The 19,723-nt window shown below is 33.1% G+C and overlaps 1 protein-coding gene across 6 annotated transcripts in view; it reads left to right on the top strand.

Annotated features, from left to right (window-relative positions):
• The first annotated feature begins 2,870 nt into the window (after nucleotides 1-2,870).
• LOC123549745 (protein MTSS 2-like) overlaps nucleotides 2,871-19,723 on the top strand; it is an 88,922-nt gene continuing 72,069 nt past the window's right edge. For all 6 annotated transcript variants that reach the window (XM_053544966.1, XM_045338068.2, XM_053544965.1 and 3 more), the window contains exons 1-3: nucleotides 2,871-3,278; nucleotides 17,525-17,586; nucleotides 19,151-19,224. In XM_053544966.1, coding sequence (XP_053400941.1) covers nucleotides 3,207-3,278; nucleotides 17,525-17,586; nucleotides 19,151-19,224 — 208 coding nt within the window. In that variant the 5' untranslated portion in view covers nucleotides 2,871-3,206. The remainder of the gene's footprint in view (nucleotides 3,279-17,524; nucleotides 17,587-19,150; nucleotides 19,225-19,723) is intronic.

Genomic DNA, 19,723 nt, shown 5'->3' with positions numbered 1-19,723 from the left:
TTACCATATACAGTTGGAAATTAACATGACCCAATATCTTACGAAGATTGTAAGGTCATTAATTGAACAATCTTCGTAGAGAGCCACTAGAGCATGTCACATACTAAATATCTAAGCTCTGGGCATTATGCTTTAAGGATAGAAAGTTTTTCCCTATTCAAGTCTATTTAAACCATGTGCCCCCTGGGCGGTACCAGTTTTAATCCCAGGGGGATAATTTGAACAATCTTGGGAAAGGACTACTACACGATGTAACATACGAAAGGTTAAAGCCCAAGTCCATGTTTGTTTTGTTTTTTTTACAGGAAGATTTTCAAAGTTTTCCTTATATAAGTCTGTTTAAATCATTTGACCCCAGGGCAGGGCCAAATTTGATCCTAAGAGGATAGTTTGAACAATCTTGGTAGAGGACCACTAGATGATGCTATACAGATATCAACGCCATAGGCTCTGCGGTTTTGAACAAGAAGAATTTCAAATTTTTTCCCTATATAAGTCTTTACAAACCATGTGACCGCCAGCGCGGGGCCATATTTGGCTCTAGGGGGATAATTTGAATAAGCTTGGTACAGGACAACTAGATGATTCTATATACCAAATATCAAAGCCTTAGGATCTTTGTGTTTGGACTAGAATTTTTTTCCCTTTTGGTTGCCATGCATTTCTGGTAACTTGTAATATATTGGCTAAATGAAATGGCATGTGTCTGTATGCCTGAAGTGTTTTAGCTTCATTGAAGTATTTGACTTTATTAGCAGGTCACATTTTCTTCTTCCGTCTTCATTCATTGGTGGTAGAACTTTCTGGTCAATGTGCATCTGCACAAGATACCCGGAGAGATGCAGAACAAAAACATAAATTGGCAGATAACTGCAACAGTATAGAGAAGAAGCAGCAATAGTGGTACGCCATGGAACCAAGAACGCTCCTGGAAATTTGGAGCGTCTTCTCTGGAGCAATGATAATAATCTAATGTATCTTTTTTACCCGATTTTCTGTATCTTGCAATATACTCCCGCAAAAATTGCCAATTAACAGTTAGACTCGCCTGTGGTGATTGTAAATAAACTTACAAACAAATTGCAACAGTTATATTGATGAGGCGATGACAAACTTTTAACATCGGCGTAAGAATTCATTGTATGGGTGTTTTACACCGGCTGCACTAAAAGACCAGAGAAGCTATTGGAATCATTTTGGAATACCCTTCCACGCTTTTGAAAGAGTCGACCATAGAAATTCCCGATGGCAGCAATAATTATGTCTAAATACAAACAAACTGAAAGTGAAACATTTAAGGTGACGACAGTTATGACGACCTCATAGCCGGGTAGATTCGATATTCAAATAAAGATAGAAATCTGGTATAACCTGTAAGTTCTTATTTGCTATTTGACCGTGAAGAAAGTCATAACTTTCACTTAGAATCTAAAAGAAACATTTTATAATATATATATATATATAGTAAATAATTTTACGAAAGTTGGAGTTCATATATATATTTTTCAACTCCAGAATTGTCACGCTGACTGTGATTACTTCTCATTAGGTTTAAATTTGCATCGGCTCTTGCAAATTGGGACTGTTGCTGTTATCATGATATTTCAGACTTGGATTTTCCCTTTTGTTTTTGTTATATTCGTTTTTATTTGTGTACGCTGCGCTGCGTATATGACCGTTTCCAGTCAAACTTATCAATCGTAGGCCTAGCGAAATTTGAATTTTGAGACCCGTTCTCAAATACAGGTCGATGTCTGGATTTATTCCAAAAAAGTAGACCTATATAATACAGTAAAAAAGGGTCTTAATTCAAGGTCCAGGTGTTATTCTATTTGGATTTCCCCTTTTTGGCATCCATAGCGCTAAGTTACTTTCCCCCACAGAAAGCCACAGGTTGTTTTGAAAAATCGGGAAAAAAACCACTGTAAAACCTGCACATCAACTGAACATTAGCTATGAAAAGCTATTGATCGACAGATCCTTGCTTAAAGTGAATAAAAAAAGATAATAGGTAAGGGTAGATTTCTCGGAAGCACAGAGTACCAAAAACACAGCCCCAGAGCCACGCATTTACATAGTAGGCCCACAACAAAAAGAAGCTGTAATGGAAAAATATTGCAGACGGGTTGCTTCAAACATCCAACAAGTACATATTAATTTATGCTAAATATTGATAGAGGGGAATGAAATGGTAAAGGGCGAAATGGGGTCGTAGGGGTGGGGAGGAACCCGAAGGGTAGACTGGTCTCAGTCCTTACATTTGCCAGTCATAGTCTCTTCTCATATTTTATGTTTAATTACTTCCCTTCATAGTTATAACATGGTACCTTTTCTTGCTGCCGAATGTAAGGACTGATAATACAGCCAGATATTCAACAGGGAGCAATCTATAATCAGGGAGCTATCTATAAATGAAAGATATATGACAAGGAAATACATTAGTATATAAAAAAAACTTATTACCAGATTAGTAGCTAGTCTACCCGAAGGGGAAAGTTGAACAAAGACGAATGTACAAGGGAATGACATGTTCTTCGAAAACAGCCGCACTACAATGTAAACCAAAATAGCGCAGACACTCATGTACCAAAGATACATACAACAACGATCAACTGAGTAACATAGGAAAACGAACAAGCAACGCATAAGAAAATAGTAGGGCACCGTTATAGACTCACAAGCATACATATAAAACATGATATGCAACAAGTGAATCAAGTAAAGGAGCATTTTTGTCTTTTTTTGCCCTAATATAAATTTTGTACATTCCTACCCGAACATTGTTAATTGATACTTTTTAGTGCGCTGACGTCATGAAGAGGTAGCCAATCGTATGGAAGCTTTTACGTCATGTGACATAAACCAATTAAGCGGAACTATGCATGGAAGACCGACGTAGGATTTTGACAACAATAGCTTAATTTCACTTTTTCGCTAAAAGATCGGTTCACATGGAGTAAATGGGCCTGAAATAATTGTGTATCTTATGTTGCATCAAATATGGTTTATAAACGTGCTTGGATATGTGTGAAAAGAACGCGTTGTATTCTTGATTCCCGTTTGCAAAGGATTAAATCAGTGGGTGGGGTAAAGGTGTGAAAAACAATCAAGTTTGAGTGATTGTGTAAACCGTTTATGTTGATTACCTTTTGAATTTGTGTATAAGGAAAATATTAAGTTGGATTAATCATTGACCAGATTTAGAAATGGAAGGTGGTATAGACAAGGATATTGGTGTTTATGGTGGGCTGTTCCTTACCATTATCTCGGATTTGAGGGTAGGTTTAATGGTATTTGACATACAATTTCACTGTTTTTTTGTATTGTTATATGTCTTGCCGGTCCAAATAAAATGATGTCAGAACTGATTCTGAGATATTTTTGTGATAGCACAGAATCCCTCTCTTTACGTCAAAACTAGTAAAAACCTAGCGTTTCTATGGTGAAAATAAATTGGGCAATATACTTTAATTATTTAAACAATGGAATTGTAAAACAAAATAAAACTGAATCATTTTATGGTTTAAACGTACATTCTAGCATTGCTGTTCTTGTCACTTTTCGGGGGGTGTTTTAACAGGAGAGAAAACGTGTGTTAACAGAGAGATTCACGCACTCGCGTGCTGTTATAACACCTTTTTATATATATATGTGCGTTCCGTGGGAAAGTATAAACATCATTCGGCCCCAAAACGGATAATTCAAAACGAAATGACGTCAGCGTAAAAATACAACTCAGACATTCCCGCGCATTTTGTGGAAATTTAATGACATTGAGTGACATTGTATTCATTTATCAGTTTTTACGCGTTTTATGCTTGAATAGCGTTAGCACATGTTCATTTCGTGTTATCCTTACATAAACATTCTTTTCAACTTTACTGACCCAAACCTGAATTCTGTTAATTATTAAACTCTGCTGTATGAATTCTGCCAAATATAAACAACCTTATTCAGACATCACACTTTGTATTTTTTCTCTGAGCCACTGAATTTTTGGAAACAATAAAATTTTAAGGCCAACAAATCAACTGCAAAGTGCTTAGCACTGATGTTCTTGGACTTGAGGGGGGAATTTTTTTGAAATAGGGGGAAAAAGACATATCATTTTGAGGGGGGAACCCTGTATAAAGTTACAGATTTTTCAGTCAATAAATTTACACATTGTGTGTATAAAAACTGATGAAATTCTGTTTATTTTCCATAAAAAATCTGTAAATTTACAGATTATCTAGTAAATATACCACTTTCCTAGACCTGTGCATTAGTGACTTGTTAGTTGTGCCAGTGTGGCATTGAATCCCCACCAAAAAAGGATGACAAATGTTGAATGTGTCCGGAAAACATTTATATTTTTCATCAGCTTGTGGTTTAGGGGGATAGCTAATCAGCTTTAAAATACCAGTACATGATTGAAGTACATGTATCCAGTAGACTGTAGTACATAACAATTTAGCACCTTTTTTTCTAGATACATACAAGGACTTTGAAACTGATAGGCTTATAAACATGATAAATGATATAAACTATTGTTAATGCATGTTAATTAATACCAGCAGCTGATTACCAGGCTTATTAAGTTTTTTTGTTTTTTTTGTAGCTAATTACCAAAATGACCACTTTCGAGGGGTCACACATTAAACCGGAATCCACCTAAAAACCGGAATACACCGGAATACACTTTCTATAACCGGAATACACCTGTATTTTCTTAATTAAAGGTATTTTTGAAGGTTTTTTGATATAATTCAATCATATATATCATAAATAATCAACATATCAAAGGAAAATACAATACGTTCACGCAAAACGATTTTATAAGAGGTTGAAATTCGGCGACCGCGCGGGAAATTACCATAACCGAAATACACCCGTATTTCTTCAACAAATGCTATTTTTGAATTGGTTTATGACTGAATTCAAAAATATATATCATAAATAATTAATTTTCAAAATGAAATGAAAATACTTTTGCGCATTACGTTTTGTACATGATTGAAAATCGGCGAAGGCACTGGAAATTTGCGTATTTGTAAATGAATTTCCATGCCCTAAAATTTTTAGGGTTTATGAAAGAAATCAATCGTATCTAAAATAAATAATTAATTTACAAAAATATACATGTACAAAGATGCATTTAAATCCGCAATGACATCGTATTGCTTTATTTAAAACCCCATTTCTATTTACGTTCACGAGGTCACGTACACTAACAGAAATCTGTTGCCAAAAATCGTTTTACTCCATTTATTTAAATTGCTGCCGCTTTTTCATTATTTAAGATTTTTTTATTCTGTTCTTTGTACTTTCTGGTCAAAAGTCTGAATTTTATGGCCATAGTATGTATCATTTATTTACTTTTAGAAAGAAATAAGTAATTAAGATCGCGCTTGTTGAAGTTTTACAAATAATTATGTGAAAATTCGACCGTTTTTATAGAATTTTCCCTACATTACTGTCGATATCTTATTAAAATCGTTATAGAATTCAAACTGTATTACTTCTTAAGCGGTGTTGAAAGCTAGAAGCGATAATCTTAAAAAATGAATACAATACGCGCGTTTTTTTTTTGTACGTGTTGATTAACAAAAGTAACGTCGAACGATGTAAATTAGATATTACGATAGGTCGCACGTGCTCGTCGAATGGAAAATTACCGGCATAATGTTTTGTATCTTTACGATTCCCGGGTAAATTCCAGTCAATCCAAATAATAAGTTTGTTGACGTTTTTCACGATGTAATTTCTGAATTTTGGTGAAGTTACGATGTAAAAACACTTTTCCTAAATTTCCGGAGTGGACTGGAATTAATAAAACTGATTTTAACAAAATAAGGAATTCTGTAAAAGTATTTAAAGGAAGACTATGTTGATACAGGAAAACGACTACGATACCCGAGACATTATGATCGAGACTTAGTGCATCCTGGCGGTCACACATTAAACCGGAATCCACCTAAAAACCGGAATACACCGGAATACACTTTCCATAACCGGAATACACCTGTATTTTTTAAGTTAAAGGTATTTTTGAAGGATTTTTGATATAATTCAATCATATATATCATAAATAATTAACATACGAAAGGAAAATAAAATACGTTTACGCAAAATGATTTTATACGAGAATGAAGTTCGGCGACCGCGCGGGAAATTTCCATAACCGAAATACACCAGTATTTTATTAATAAATGGTATTTTTGTAGGGTTTCTTGCAGAAATCATTCGTGTATCCCTTTACTCCATAGATACGCTTTTTACCACCTCTATCCATTCCCTGATAGATACCCTTTTTACCACCTCTATCCATTCCCTGATAGATACTCTTTTTGACGCCTTCAAGTTTAAAAGCAAATTATGAATAAAGTACAACATCAAGGAATCCCACAAAAGCATTTTTGTAAAGTTTAAACCATGTACAAATGATACCTGTCAAAAAAATATATGGTTTATATTTGATTTTTAATGGTAATTTAAACCTGAAATGAGGTAGTGTATTTATGGAAAATTACTGTGAGGAAAGTTTCATCTTGAGCTAAAATTAGCCTGATCAAGGCTAATTATACCCCCAAGTTTATCTTTACAAATTATGAATTTGTGTAGTACTTATTTGTACAAATTGTGAATTTGTGCAAGCTAAAAATAGTACTGTAAATTTTTTTTAGGTTTCTGCATTTCCCAGGTGATTTAGAAAGCGGAACTTTTTTTTTTTCAATGGATTTATATAAAAAATATACACTTTATGATGGATTAAAAAAGTAACTGTTGCAAATACATATTGGTCTGATTTACCCTGAAGACAAATTAACAGCTAATTACCTGCTGCACTAAGGAATTTTATGACATATGTCTGTATATTACCTATCAGTGTGGGGTATGGTTGATTGGGGTGATCTTTGGATAATTGGCGTGTGCTATGGATAATTGTAGGCAACTTTGATGTTAATCCAATTAAGAAATTTTACTGATAAGTGTTTTTATAAGCTGATAAAATTGCTTTTGATCAATTATTCTTATAAAAACATTGTGTAACTAATATACCAGGGGAAAAATGCAGAAATAAATAAGTACCATCAATAGAAAAGTAGCTAAAATTATTATAGAAAAGTAAACTAATGGGTTTAAAGCTTTGTATGTCAAGAAATATTTATCACACTTTTATGTAAAATGTACCATTAGAAAGGAAATTTAATTGTGAAAAAACTTTATGTTGGTTACTAAGTGTTTAAAACAATATTAAATATAGTAATATTGAATTGAATAACACAGGTATAAATTCTGCATTTTTCCCCCAATATCCTGTATGGAGATAGTGTACTGATTATCAGTAAAGCTGTATGGATATGATAAGCCTAATTAGGCTAAATGTATATGGAGTAAAGGGGTATAATACAAATAATAAGTTTACAAAAGGAAAACAGGAAAATAAAATACTTTAACGCAAAACGATTTTATACGAGATTTGGATTTGGCGAGCGCACGGGAAGTTTCCATAACATAAATACACTCGTCCTTTTTTAAAAAATAAATAGTATTCTCTTAAATAAACACTTTTTATCATTTTTTGTAAGTTGTAGAACCATGTTCAATCAGATTAAATAGGAATGGATATTTGAGAGAAGTTTATTAAAAGTTAATTCTGTATACGAGATTATAACTTTACGATATTACGGAAATGTTTTACGCTTACGTCGCTATGACTAGATACCGCAATGTTGATTATTAAAATTTATTTAATTGTTTCTTCAAATAATAAGAAAATAATTTAAGACAAAAAATATCAATATTCGATTTTAAATGAATCATAAACAAAATACGGGTCCCGACATAAACCGCGGGGATCGGAAAGGGCTTAACATGATCGGAAACGGCCTGTCACATGTTTATTATTGAAACTTATTTAATTGTTTCTTCATATTTCATTTAACAAATAAAAAAGAAAATAAACTATGAATGATAAAATAGCAATTTTTGATTTTTAAATGAATTATAGACAAAATACGAGTGGCATAAACCGCGCTGATCGGAAAGGACATAACAATGTTTTAATATTTTATTTTTAACATGATCGGAAAGGGCATGTCACATGTTTATAATTGGAAATTATTTAATTATTTCTTCATATTTCGCATTTCGTTTAACAAATAAAAAAGGAAATTAATTAAGAAAAAATATCAATATTCAATTTTTAAATGAATTATACACAAAACACATGTCAGTGCATAAACCGCGCTGATCGGAAAGAACCGCCCGTATGTTTATTAATGGAACTAATTGAATTATTTCTTCATGATTAATTTGATAATTTAAGAAGAAAATAAATTACAAAAAAGTCAGTTTTCAAAAGAATTCTATTATATTTAATATATAAATATAAAAACGTTTACTGCGCTTATTTCCAAAGCACAATTAAGATCCTTTGAATATATGCAGCGTAACAATTAGTCCTGATAAGAGTTTGATTGGATTATCACACCTATCGATTATATCAATTAATCAGTATATTTGTAAGCACACATATGCGACATGTGACAAATATTGTCTGACAAGGTAAGTGCAGTTAAATATGATAAGCTTTTGTTTAATTTCATACTTGTCGTTATAATTGCAAACTGAAAAATTGAAGAAAAACAGGTACATTCAGTATAATTTTTTATTTTTCATGTACTTTAACGTATCAATACTAATTCAATGTTTTGCTAAAACAGCGATGTATTGTAGATTTAAAACATTTTCATTCCTCCTTCCTTCTCTCCAGGATGCACTAAGTCTCGATCATAATGTCTCGGGTATCGTTGTCGTTTTCCTGTATCAACATAGTCTTCCTTTAAATACTTTTTCAGTGTTTCATTTACAGAATTCCTTATTTTGTTAAAATCAGTTTTATTAATTCCAGTCCACTCCGGAAATTTAGGAAAAGTGTTTTTACGTCGTAACTTCACCAGAATTCAGAAATTACATCGTGAAAAACGTCAACAAACTTATTATTTGGATTGACTAGAATTTACCCGGGAATCGTAAAGATACAAAACATCATGCGGGTAATTTTCCATTCGACGAGCACGTGCGACCTATCGTAATATCTAATTTACATCGCTCGACGTTACTTTTGTTAATCAACACGTACAAAAAAAAAAAACGCGCGTATTGTATTCATTTTTTAATATTATCGCTTCTAGTTTTCAACACCGCTTAAGAAGTAATACAGTTTGAATTCTATAACGATTTTAATAAGATATCGACAGTAATGTAGGGAAAATTCTATAAAAACGGTCGAATTTTCACATAATTATTTGTAAAACTTCAAACAGCGCGATCTTAATTACTTATTTCTTTCTAAAAGTAAATAAATGATACATACTATGGCCATAAAATTCAGACTTTTGACCAGAAAGTACAAAGAACAGAATAAAAAAATCTTAAATAATGAAAAAGCGGCAGCAATTTAAATAAATGGAGTAAAACGATTTTTGGCAACAGATTTCTGTTAGTGTACGTGACCTCGTGAACGTAAATAGAAATGGGGTTTTAAATAAAGCTATACGATGTCGTTGCGGATTTAAATGCATCTTTGTACATGTATATTTTTGTAAATTAATTATTTATTTTAGATATGATTGATTTCTATCATAAACCCTAAAAATTATAGGGCATGGAAATTCATTTACGAATACGCAAATTTCCAGTGCCTTCGCCGATTTTCAATCATGTACACCACAAAACGTAATGCGCAAAAGTATTTTAATTTCATTTTGAAAATTAATTACATATGATAGATATTTTTGAATTCAGTCATAAACCACTTCAAAAATAGCATTTGTTGAAGAAATACGGGTGTATTTCGGTTATGGTAATTTCCCGCGCGGTCGCCGAATTTCAATCTCTTATAAAATCGTTTTGCGTGAACGTATTGTATTTTCCTTTGATATGTTGATTATTTATGAAATATATGATTGAATTATATCAAAAAATCTTCAAAAATACCTTTAATTAAGAAAATACAGGTGTATTCCGGTTATAGAAAGTGTATTCCGGTGTATTCCGGTTTTTAGGTGGATTCCGGTTTAATGTGTGACCCCATCCTGGGGTTGAAGGAAGGAGGAATGAAAATGGTTAAATCTACAATACATCGCTGTTTTAGCAAAACATTGAATTAGTATTGATACGTTAAAGTACATGAAAAATAAAAAATTATACTGAATGTACCTGTTTTTCTTCAATTTGCAATTATAACGACAAGTATGAAATTAAACAAAAGCTTATCATATTTAACTGCACTTACCTTGTCAGACAATATTTGTCACATGTCGCATACGTGTGCTTACAAATATACTGATTAATTGATATAATCGATAGGTGTGATAATCCAATCAAACTCTTATCAGGACTAATCAGAGGCACGTGTTTGTTACGCTTCAACGGAAATAAGCGCAGTAAACGTTTTTATATTTATATATTAAACATAATAGAATTCTTTTGAAAACTTATTTTTTGTAATTTATTTTCTTCTTAAATTATCAAATTAAACATGAAGAAATAATTCAATTAGTTCCATTAATAAACATACGGCCGGTTCTTTCCGATCAGCGCGGTTTATGCACTGACATGTGTTTTGTGTATAATTCATTTAAAAATTGAATATTGATATTTTTTCTTAATTAATTTCCTTTTTTATTTGTTAAACGAAATGCGAAATATGAAGAAATAATTAAATAATTTCCAATTATAAACATGTGACATGCCCTTTCCGATCATGTTAAAAATAAAATATTAAAACATTGTTATGTCCTTTCCGATCAGCGCGGTTTATGCCACTCGTATTTTGTCTATAATTCATTTAAAAATCAAAAATTGCTATTTTATCATTCATAGTTTATTTTCTTTTTTATTTGTTAAATGAAATATGAAGAAACAATTAAATAAGTTTCAATAATAAACATGTGACAGGCCGTTTCCGATCATGTTAAGCCCTTTCCGATCCGCGCGGTTTATGTCGGGACCCGTATTTTGTTTATGATTCATTTAAAATCGAATATTGATATTTTTTGTCTTAAATTATTTTCTTATTATTTGAAGAAACAATTAAATAAATTTTAATAATCAACATTGCGGTATCTAGTCATAGCGACGTAAGCGTAAAACATTTCCGTAATATCGTAAAGTTATAATCTCGTATACAGAATTAACTTTTAATAAACTTCTCTCAAATATTCATTCCTATTTAATCTGATTGAACATGGTTCTACAACTTACAAAAAATGATAAAAAGTGTTTATTTAAGAGAATACTATTTATTTTTTAAAAAAGGACGAGTGTATTTATGTTATGGAAACTTCCCGTGCGCTCGCCAAATCCAAATCTCGTATAAAATCGTTTTGCGTTAAAGTATTTTATTTTCCTATTTTCCTTTTGTAAACTTATTATTTATATTATACACGAATGATTTCTGCAAGAAACCCTACAAAAATACCATTTATTAATAAAATACTGGTGTATTTCGGTTATGGAAATTTCCCGCGCGGTCGCCGAACTTCATTCTCGTATAAAATCATTTTGCGTAAACGTATTTTATTTTCCTTTCGTATGTTAATTATTTATGATATATATGATTGAATTATATCAAAAACCCATCAAAAATACCTTTAACTTAAAAAATACAGGTGTATTCCGGTTATGGAAAGTGTATTCCGGTTTTTAGGTGGATTCCGGTTTAATGTGTGACCGCTTTCGAGAACTTGCCTTTGGCAGGAGGGTCATGACAGAGGGATCTTTGCTTATTAGAAATATGTAAATACAATATTAAAACATGTTATCATTGGATGAATACTAAACACAGAAAGAAGAAAGATGCATGCTTGTAGCTTGTTTTGACAACTCTTCTTGAGCTTAAACTAAAGCAATGTAGTGTTTTTACTGTAAACTTAAGGAAACCCACTTTATCTTACAGTAGTTAGCTATACATTGTTTATTTTGTGTTGCAAAGTTTGTGATAACAGATTGCTCTAGGTAACAAGTATACTATAGATATAGATCTGATCCAGTTGTCATGAATATTGATGCTATTTTAAATGTTATATCACTAAAAGGGTAATCACAAAGAATGTCAGTTTAGGTAATCTGTTCCTCATTCAGGTCAAAAGAAAACTCAGAGGTTTATTCTAGTGAAAGTATAAAAAGCCCCATTTTTCTCTTTAGCTAATTAACATGTTCACTTCCTGTTTGATTTGCCCAGATGGTGAAACACTTCACTTAAATGTTTCCGGAGCACTGTGAACTTGTTTCAACAAACTGAAGCCTGGTAATATTTCACAGCATTTCATTCAATGCTGCATTGGCTTTTCTCTATGTACAAATTTTATAAGCTTTGAGTTGATTTCTGAAACTCTGAGGCAATGCCAATAAAATGTGTTGAGTAATGGAACCAGTAATACAACCCAAGAAGTATACAAAAAATACAATGTAAAGAAGGAAGTGTTACCAATTGTCAGTTTGATGTTCTTACATAATTATGTCACTAGGATTTTAACTCTTACCCTGCTAAATTTCTATAATGAACTTGTCCATCTTTAAGTTTGGATATTACATTAACTGTTAAAAGGGGTGCTTACCAAAAAGATACAAAAATATCAGACTGCACAGATGGCATTGGATGTGCTGGGTGATCATGATCTACACTGGTCACTGAATCAATCCTGTCTAGCATGAAAAAAGATAGGATTAATAATGCTTTTTTATGCTGCTGTGAATGCTGTGATCTGATATTCTAGTAAGTAAAATAGGGGTTAGACTAGCCACTTGACTGATAATAATTTGTGAAAAAGATTTCAGATTTTAGCAAATTTTCTTTTATTTCATGTAATAGTTACAAGTCCCAGTCTGTTATACAGGTTTTCTGACAGAACTGATTGTAATATGATATTGGACATGTACAAAATGTAGGACATAGACTGGCTATATTCACAGCTTAAATAATTGAAAAAAAAAAAAATAAGTAGGAGCTAGTGTTAGTAAGGATGGTCAGGTGGTTAAGTGGCTAGATGGTTAAGATCAGTTACTTTGATTCACTCAAAGGGACCTTTCTTTTCTTCTTTCATCATCATAAGCTGGAAAACAAAAAGTAGTAGTAGTTAGCACATGTACAAACCAAGTTCAAAGTTAATTGATCAATGAGATATGTTAATTAACACTTGAAAACATGCAGTGTTCATTTTTTAAGCTTCTGACATGCATATTTTTACAGTTTGCAGAAACACATTCATTCATGATACATTTTTTGGAGGAAAAACCAAAACGGGCATAGTCGTTGACTTCAAACCATTTGCCCCTCATCGATGTGGGTTCGAAACCTCATTTGTGGCGTAGAATTCTTCACGTGAGGAAGCCATCCAGCTGGCTTACGGAAGGTCGGTGGTTCTACCCAGGTGCCCGCTCGTGATGAAAGTATGCACGGAGGGGCACCTGGGGTCTTCCTCCACCATTAAAGCTGGAAAGTCGCCATATGACCTAAAATTGTGTCGGTGCGACGTTAAACCCAACAAAATAAATAAATAAACAAAACGGGCATAAAAAAGCAGAAGTTGAAAATATGTATTACAGCATACATGTACACTAACACAATTCTGAAGTGACATGTAAACAGTTAAGATGGTTGTAACATTGATTTGTTGGCTGATAATTTTGAGAACTTTGTGTTATTTGATAAGCTTTTTTCTTCACTCTGTATGGGCCTGTTACATGGCATTGTAACATAGATGTATCAGAGCGATAATTGGCAGCAAAACAATAGCATGACAAGAAAAGCTTTGCACAGCACAAAATACATGTAACACAATAGTCTAGACTGTAGACATTCATGTACTTGACAATTATAATTTAATTATTTTTGTTGTATTCTAATACTCTTAAACCATAAACATAATTCAACAATTTAATTTATGTATTAAAAGTTTTTTTAGGATCAGAAGAAGTTATTTTATGTGTTGTGTTCTTCTAACGATGTTATGGCCCCATTAATCATTTACACACTTACACACTTACACACTTAAACTATATTACAGGTTTTTTTTCGGCCGTTTTTATAGCCGTTATTGGGCTATATTCCCAATGCCAAATAGTATGTTTTTTTCCCAAAAAGAGTGCAAAAATTCCCAATCTACATTCTGAAAAAAAAAATCATCAAAATTGCACAAACATTGACCAAATTATGGACAATTTTGTAATGACAGTATGTTCAAGAGGTTGTACAATGTGAAACAAGTGTATGAGAAAGTGCTTAAACACATCCTTACTTTATTCTATGGGACTAAATATTTCCCAGTCTGGAACATTTACGCGTCAAAATTCCCAATTTTGGGGTATAGGCTATGTTCCCAAAACAGCAAGAAAAAACCCTGTATTAGCTACATGTACTTTAGTACTCCTTTTTCATTTTAGAGATACTTATCTATTAGTAGAGTATGATACATAACTGTTAGTAGAGTTATTTTGTTTTGAATTAAACCATAAAAGAACATAAACAAAACGTCTGATTGGGTTTTGAAATTTATCACCATACAATTAATTAGTCTTTCATAAAATGATAAATGCCTTATTAATGATATTTTGTTGCTCAGGAGTCAAATAGTTTAAACGTGTACTTCATATGGTAAACATAAATTGAAATGTCTGTATAAACATGCTGATAAGTTGACACCTGATCAAATAGGTCTTAGTCTGTTTGTGTGAAAATTCTTCAAGATAAGTCAAAATTGATAACTAAATAGCAGACATCAAGAAGTTAGTATAAGCTTTTGAAGATATAATTGGCTAGCTGTCTAGGGCCTAGCTGTCGTCTTCTTTAATGAAAGTTGAAATTTGCCATGGATCAGAAATGACCATGCATTGTACAGGTATTTGCGCCTCAGTGCTACTTGATGGTCAGAAGTTAAATGACAGTCAAAGACTCCTGCATATTACCTTTTAATAAGGAAACCTATAAATTTATTACCTAATTCCAAATCTTCTTACTGCAGCTTATGCAGGGAGAGAGAAATTATTTTTAGAGAATTAAAGGTAAAGGTAACGTTTTTTTTTTAACGTGGGTAGTTGGAGAAAGTCCCCACCTGGAATGAATGGAACAATTTATTTCCAGCCAAGCCCACAACAGGCATCATATTTACCTCCCCAGCATCCAGTCTAGGTCAATACTGCTGTACATGCCATTTTAAGTAATTCACCCAGTGCTGAAAACTAATTGGGGTATTGGTCTTGACCGTGAATTGAACTCGGACCGCTGGCGTTGCAGTCCAAGGTGCTAACCACTGTGCCACAGACTCACTTGTGATCAGAATTCAGATTTTCAGTTTTGATCACCAGGGGTCACTTTTTTGAAGCTGGGAATCTGTCATTTTAGTTTGTTTTTCTGTTGTTCTAATACATGTAAGTCACTAAGTGTGTAATATTCATCATAAACAACACAAAAAAGAAAAGTAACAGGTACTGATGAATAATAAAAGTACTTTACCTTGGCTATATATATACTGCTGATATATTGTAACCACAAATGACTGTCATGGAGTGCGAATGATGTTGGAAACTACATTTATAGTAAATTAGTGTATCATTTCTGAAAAACGGAAATAATCTTCACACATTATACATGATCATGTACATGTACCTCTTTTTGATGAATGATACAAGTTATCTTGGTTTGAATACACTCACTTTTAGGAAAATTAGCTTGCTTACGAGGAACAGGATTGCAGTGTATTGTCGAAATATAAAGAATTTCCCTTGGGCCTGCGTAAATCAATATGTGTCAATAAAAGATTTATTTTCAAGGTTTTTTTTTTATCTTGATGAATAACAAGATATTTAATGATATTTACAAGATTTTCAATTTTAAGAATTAACTTTTATATGTTTTATTGATGTGTATGTACCTCTTAGCCTTAATACTGTAACTGTTTGAAGATCATATTTGAAATTTAGACATGTCAGACGGTGTCATATTTAAAAATAAAATCCACTCTTCTTGTCCTTACGTATCTTAAACTTTCTACAGAACAATAGACATAAAAATTGAAATATTTAAAGTTCTTAAGAGGTTTTACCAGAAAAGTTAACTTGTTTGTGAAGTGTGTGGCAGTTTCCTTACAGCATACTGAAAACCAAAGTGGATTTCTTTATATCATCAAAAGTAATTAATGTATAGCAGGCAAGTTGAATTATGAACTTTGCTTCAACGTAGACATAACTTTAATAGATTTTATAGCTAAAAGCCAGTTTGCAGAGTCAAGCAGCGGAAACCATGTGCCTACTTACACAAGATGCAAAGTGCAATATAACCTGAAGGAAAAACATTCATGTCAAATAACATTAAAGTGAATATGTTTCTTCTTGTTCCTAGTACCAGTTGTTCCTGGTTCCAGGCATACCAGTACAGTAGTGTACAGAATTCCAGTGATTGTAGAAAATACCATCTGCTTTTCTCATACTTGTCTATAAAGATGCTTATTGTTTTGTCATAGTCAGGCCTAATTAACCCTTAGCCTGCTGGTGGCAAGTGTTTCTGCCTTTGCGACCAGTGCAGACCAAGATCAGCCTGCACATCCGTGCAGTCTGATCATGGTCTGCACTGTTCGCTATTCAGTCAGTAAATTTTTAGTAAACACCCCTTCAAATGATAAATGGTACTGCCCAAATTAGAAGATGGACCAGTCCATTATAGAAATTTAGCATGGTAATAGATATGGCCAAAAAACAGCACCTCTGCGCAAACATATATGCATGGTAAGGGTTAAGGCTTAACTGGCATATACCCAGTTAGAACAGAACTTCCAGTCAAGAGGTTGAGAGTTTGATGCCTGTATGAATCAGCTATTCTGACAGAGGACACTGGCTCAAGTCACACATTCTCATCTGCATATTCTTGCAGGAAACTTGGCAATTACTTGCTCTTACAACTTTTAGCCATATTAACAAATCAAAGAGCATAGCATTTTATGACAAAAATCTTGCCAATGTTGAGACTTGAACCCATATTGTTTGGATGCTAGTCCAATGTCTAATCACTGAGCCAAAGAGTCGACTCCCTGATGCAGTTGTCATGTCAGAAATTGGTTTTAAACGAGCAGGCCATGCATGGGCAACCACAAAAAGTTGGCGTTTTAAGGGAAACCATGTATTCTAATGCAAGTCTTACTGTCAGACCTGGTCTTGTAATTAATGGAAATAATGCTGTTGAAAAACCTTGTTACTCTTTAAAGGCTTTTTTTCAGAGAGTATACTGAACAACAACAGATTTCTACCGGTGTCCTGTGCCTCTACTCTGTATGCCGTCATTCGGTAGCAGAATAAGACACTCCTAGAGGATGCAAGAGTGCTGTGTGGTCCTGGTTTGAATCTCGTCAGACACAGAGTTTGAGCTCTAATCTAACATCCTGATACTGGTGTTAAAAATGTTTTGATTTAGTAATGTCTCAGTACTGAAAATTTGTATTATTGCCTTGTTAGTCTTGAAGTAATAATGTTTTTGTTTTTACAGGGCAGTTCACCAGTGTGGGAAGATTTTACGAGCAAAGCCACAAAACTTCATACCTCACTCAAGTAAGTAAAGTTATTTAATTATTTAATAATACAAAATGTAAGAATAAAGCAGAGATTTGGTAATCAGGGCAGGCATCTGTCCTATGGTCCAAATTTTCTCATGAACAAAGTCTGAAGTACACTCAAAAAACCAATGTTTCAATTCAATTCGGTTCTACAAATAGCTTTTCAATACATATTGGGATTGTCGTAACTTGTTTAAGTTTAGTATGTTACGATAGTTTTTGGTTGAACCCTTGATAAAGATCACTAATTAGTATACGAGCAAGCTGACTTGAGACTATGTATAATTTCATTGCAGTTAGCCAAAAAATAATGAAAAAGTTTACACAGATATTTAAAAAATAGAAAGTTTGAACAATAGTTTATAGCAAACGCTACTGTAATAATATCAATGACAAAATTTTGACAGGCATTGATGTAGCAATGTAATCGTTGATATCTACGTAGATATATTACAGTTTTGTTTGGAGAGTTATTGCATAAATCATAGCCCAGGTGTTCTCATTATATTTACTGCTTTGTGAAGATTACTAATTGAAACTGAAGAGTGTGCTCTTTGTTTTGTTAGTTTTCGTTTCAAGATTTAAGAAATAAAACCATGCAATGTTTTCTATGGGGGATTTTGTTGTATTTTATAAAGGAAGAAAACATCAGATTCGAGGGGTGAATGCGAAAGAGGTCTAAGTGCTTCTTTATTTATATGCACTAAGACCTCTTTCGCATTCACCCCTCGATCTGTTTCAAAAGCTTAAAACCAATGAAATTTAGTATGTTTTCAATAACTTGCATCACAACTAGTTGTCATGTTTAACATTGTCATTTTATGAAAAGGTTGAAGTTTTTACTGAATTTTGAATTATTCTTTGAAGTCAAAGATCTATCACAGATGTTTTGAAAGTTGTTTATTTGTTAAATCTCCAAATTCTGTTGCCTGCACACTGGTGTATCTCTTACTTACCCAGTTCAAGGCTGATATTAATTGGATTAATATTGATGTAGGACATCTGTCAAAAAGCACTGAAACATTAAAGAAATAAAGTATTTAAAGTATAAAGACTTTCTTTTTCTTGCCTACCTAGCGAGGAAAGTATATGTTTGTCCGAGCACGTGCCTGAGATAGATATTCCTATCTTTCCCTAGGGAAAAACCTTGTCTAAAATAGCGTGCACTAAGGTGACGTCAGACTCACATACATGTAGTACTGGCACTATTGTCACAATATTGTGACATCATAAATTTTAAAAATAATGTCAGGAAATACCCAGATCTATTCGTCTCCACGGTCTATTTTGAACGTGATAGGCAAGAAAAATAATCTAACATGTCTGCCTTTGTAAGACAGCTGTTTTCCCAACCCTCGGGACATCATGGATAAAAAGCCTCGCTAACTCACGGGTTTTCCATTCCACACTGTCCCTCAGGTAGGGAAAACCCTGTCTTACACAGGCAGACATGTAAGATCTTTATAGTCTCGAAGAGGCCAGTGTAAGAAAATTGTTTAAGTTGGCAGAAGACCTCTTAAATCTGTGTGAAAATTTTATTATCTATTGTATATTTTCAGGTCAACCCTAACAGCTATTGCAGCTTTCCTTGATGCCTTCCAGAAGGTTGCAGATATGGCAACTGGCTCCAGAGGTATGTTCAAATCATTCTTGTCCCATATCAAAGTAATTTGCTTCAGGAACTCATATGGTGACAAATTCAAATGCTGACAGTTTATCCCATGACATAGTAATGTTGTCATAGGAATTTAATCTTCAAGCAGTGACAAAATTCAGATACAAAATGTACTGATGGTTTGGCCCAGAAGGATGTTATTTTTTGTCAGAGTAATTCATACAGATATATAGTTGAAGGATTCCTCAGGGAATCATACTGTGAATACTGGTATACATTGATATGCTCAATCATGAATCATGAGAACTTTCTGGTAAAAGACTGGTATGCTTCATATTTCTCAGTATGATGCAGGGCTGTTAGCTCAATTTTTAAAGCACTAGATCATAAATCTAGAGGTGGGGTGCCCGATCACTGGGCAAGGTATATGTTCTCTTGGACCTGGCTACTTTTCCTGTAGCTAATACAGTTCTAAATGGGAAGACCCCTAGATCTCACTGTACTTTCCACTTTCCTT

The sequence above is a fragment of the Mercenaria mercenaria genome, chromosome 6, assembly GCF_021730395.1.
Source record: "Mercenaria mercenaria strain notata chromosome 6, MADL_Memer_1, whole genome shotgun sequence".
Taxonomy (NCBI): domain Eukaryota; kingdom Metazoa; phylum Mollusca; class Bivalvia; order Venerida; family Veneridae; genus Mercenaria; species Mercenaria mercenaria.
Note: the sequence above shows the minus strand (reverse complement) of the source record. Positions and strands in the feature narration are given on the sequence as shown.